Source organism: Apteryx rowi, unplaced genomic scaffold, assembly GCF_003343035.1.
Source record: "Apteryx rowi isolate R43461 unplaced genomic scaffold, aptRow1 scaffold_2790, whole genome shotgun sequence".
Taxonomy (NCBI): domain Eukaryota; kingdom Metazoa; phylum Chordata; class Aves; order Apterygiformes; family Apterygidae; genus Apteryx; species Apteryx rowi.
Genome location: NW_020449186.1, coordinates 195 through 2694, shown reverse-complemented (window position 1 = coordinate 2694; position 2500 = coordinate 195). Strand labels below are relative to the sequence as shown.

Genomic DNA, 2500 nt, shown 5'->3' with positions numbered 1-2500 from the left:
GGGCTGACAGAGTACAGCACTTCTATTTACCATTTGCTGGACCTGAATTTTCTGGACTTCCATATTTTCATCACGACGTCTTTGTTTCTTGGCTTCTTCCATTTCCAGGTAGATGCGATCTGCTGCCATCCATTGATTATAATCTTTCTCAGCTTCTGCTTTTTCCTCTTTCTCCCTTTCCACTTTCATCTTCATCTATATTTCACACAGAAAAAGTTAACCAAGTAGTTAACCAGTTAGTTTTGGGAGTCACGTTTTTCCACCAGCCATTCTATAGACAGGAGACAAAAGCAATAGTGGTACACCCCTGTTTCAGAGCTGTGATGAGCATGGTCACTGTGGCTGGCCAGTGTCCAAGCCCAGGGTTTTCAGCAGAGCTGGTAGATATGCACACAACATGTGGGGGGAGAGAGACAGAGGACCCCAGGAAAGATGGCAGATGACCTGATGAAGCGTGCTGATGGATGACACCAGATCACCACCTGTGATCTGGGCCAGGTTCCTTGTTTGGAATAGGCAGTGCCAAGTAGAAAATGTTCACGGAAATTACCAAGTTATAGAGCCTTCCACCTCTAACCTCTGGAGAATTATCACATATACCACTTGCACATTGCTGAAGCAGTTATCCTAAAACTATATATGATAAATGAGAGAGGTGACTGTTAAGTGAGAACTTGCATGAATGCCTCACTAAAGACTAATATGCTAAAAAACCATAGTGTTTCTCAAAGATATTCAGAAGAACGAATATACAACAGAAAGAGGAATAAGAACAGGCTAGGTTTCTTACCACAGAGGCTCTATGTTCAGAAATAGATTCAATGTTAGCCCTAGTTTTTGCTTCTTTTTCTTTGTTTTTCTTTTGGTATTCTTCTTCTATATCTGCAGCTCCTTTAGCAATACGATCGTCTTCCATCTTAAATGCCTCCTTCATCTGTGCAGTTAATTGTTTAATAGCTTTGTCCTGATGTTCCTGCATTAATCTACAGGAGAACACGAGCTATTATAACATACCAGGATATCCACCTACTTATGGCATGGCTGCTACCAAACCCAACAGTCCTGCTTCCACTTTTCTCTTGCCACATAGGCCCACCTACCCACCCTTGACCTCCCTGTGTTCCTCTGGCTGGGGAACAGTTTGGTTTGGTTTGTTTTTTGGGGGATAGGGGAAGGGGGTAGAGGTTATCTGATTTGGTTGCTAACAGGGCAAACAAGTGCTCCCTGTCTTTGTCCAGCTAGCTTTTTGTTGCAATAATGAGCTGGATCGCTCAGGGAGGAGTCCACTTAGGATCTTGCCATCAGGAAGAAAATGTTCAGAATACTTGGCCAGAAATAGGAAGAGAAGGGAGCTGCTGGACTGGCTCAGCAACACCGTACTCACTGTTAATAATACCATACTGTTAAATAAGTCAATCACATTTCCTTACTAAAGTAGGGAAATTAATATAGGTGCCTAGTTAAGAAGTCAGGTATGTTCTTTTTCTTGCTCTGTCTCATGGAATCATAGGCCACACACACACACACACACACACACACAAAGAAATTTGCATTTCTGCAGATCCAGGCAGCCTGAAGAGTAGACAGATTGCCTCCCTGCAAAGCACCAAGTACTACTGAAGCTGAGAAAAAGTTTCTTATAGGCATTTCTTCCAAACTTTACCTTTTTTCCAAAGATTTAATTACAGAAAGACTCAGTTATATCACACTGTTTTGATTTTGCTGACGTAAGAATTCTGAGTAACATATTTGTCACAGAATTAAATTATTACATTTGAATCTTAAATTTAAAACTCAAGCACTGGACTCACCTGCTAGTCTCTTCATCTTTTTCTTTTCTTAGATCTGCCATCATTTCTTTTCCTTTAATGTGAGCCCTAATCCGATCATCATCTTCCTCTTCCTTTTGTTTCTCTTCAGCTTTAATTATTTTCTGTTTAGCGATATGCTCCTGTTTAAAGATCCTTTTATTTTTATACAGGATGAGATTTTGGAAATCCCAAATGAAAATAAAAATCTAGCAGAGACCTCAGGCCTTGTCTATTATAATTACAGTTCTTTGGTTGTACCAGTGGACGAGGAGGTGCAGAAGACAAACCTGGACAAGAGTTCTCATGACCAAATTGCCACAAACTACTGCAAGAATAAAATTAATATGCACTTGCAGCCATCTGGTTGCAGCCTGAGGCACAATATGCGTAATTTACATTCTTTCCTCTCTCTCCCCACTGCCTCTGCCTTTACTTCCCCCATCCTGTGTGTCATCTGGATGCCACAGATGCCGAAGGACACAAAAAACTAGCTTCTGTAGAACCATAAAAATATAAGCCAGAAGCATTTTGTAATCAGCCAGCAAGGTAGGTATAAGTACATATTGCTTTTTATCATAGATAAAAGGTTGAAGGCAAATGGAGTAAAGTTTGTATAATTACAACCACAAGATGTACGGGAAAAGGAAAATTGAGCAGGGTATCATTGGAAATATTCTCCTCTTATTCTC

The 2500-nt window shown here is 40.6% G+C and overlaps 1 protein-coding gene across 1 annotated transcript; it reads right to left on the bottom strand.

Moving 5' to 3' along the window:
- Positions 1 to 15: 15 nt before the first annotated feature.
- LOC112967522 (translation initiation factor IF-2-like) lies at positions 16 to 1847 on the bottom strand (the record flags this gene model as incomplete). The annotated part of the gene is made up of 3 exons (XM_026068737.1): positions 1812 to 1847; positions 791 to 983; positions 16 to 195 (listed from the first exon to the last, which is right to left on the bottom strand). Coding segments are annotated over exons 2-3 (369 nt in total), but the record flags the coding sequence as incomplete, so codon positions are not given.
- Positions 1848 to 2500: the final 653 nt, after the last annotated feature.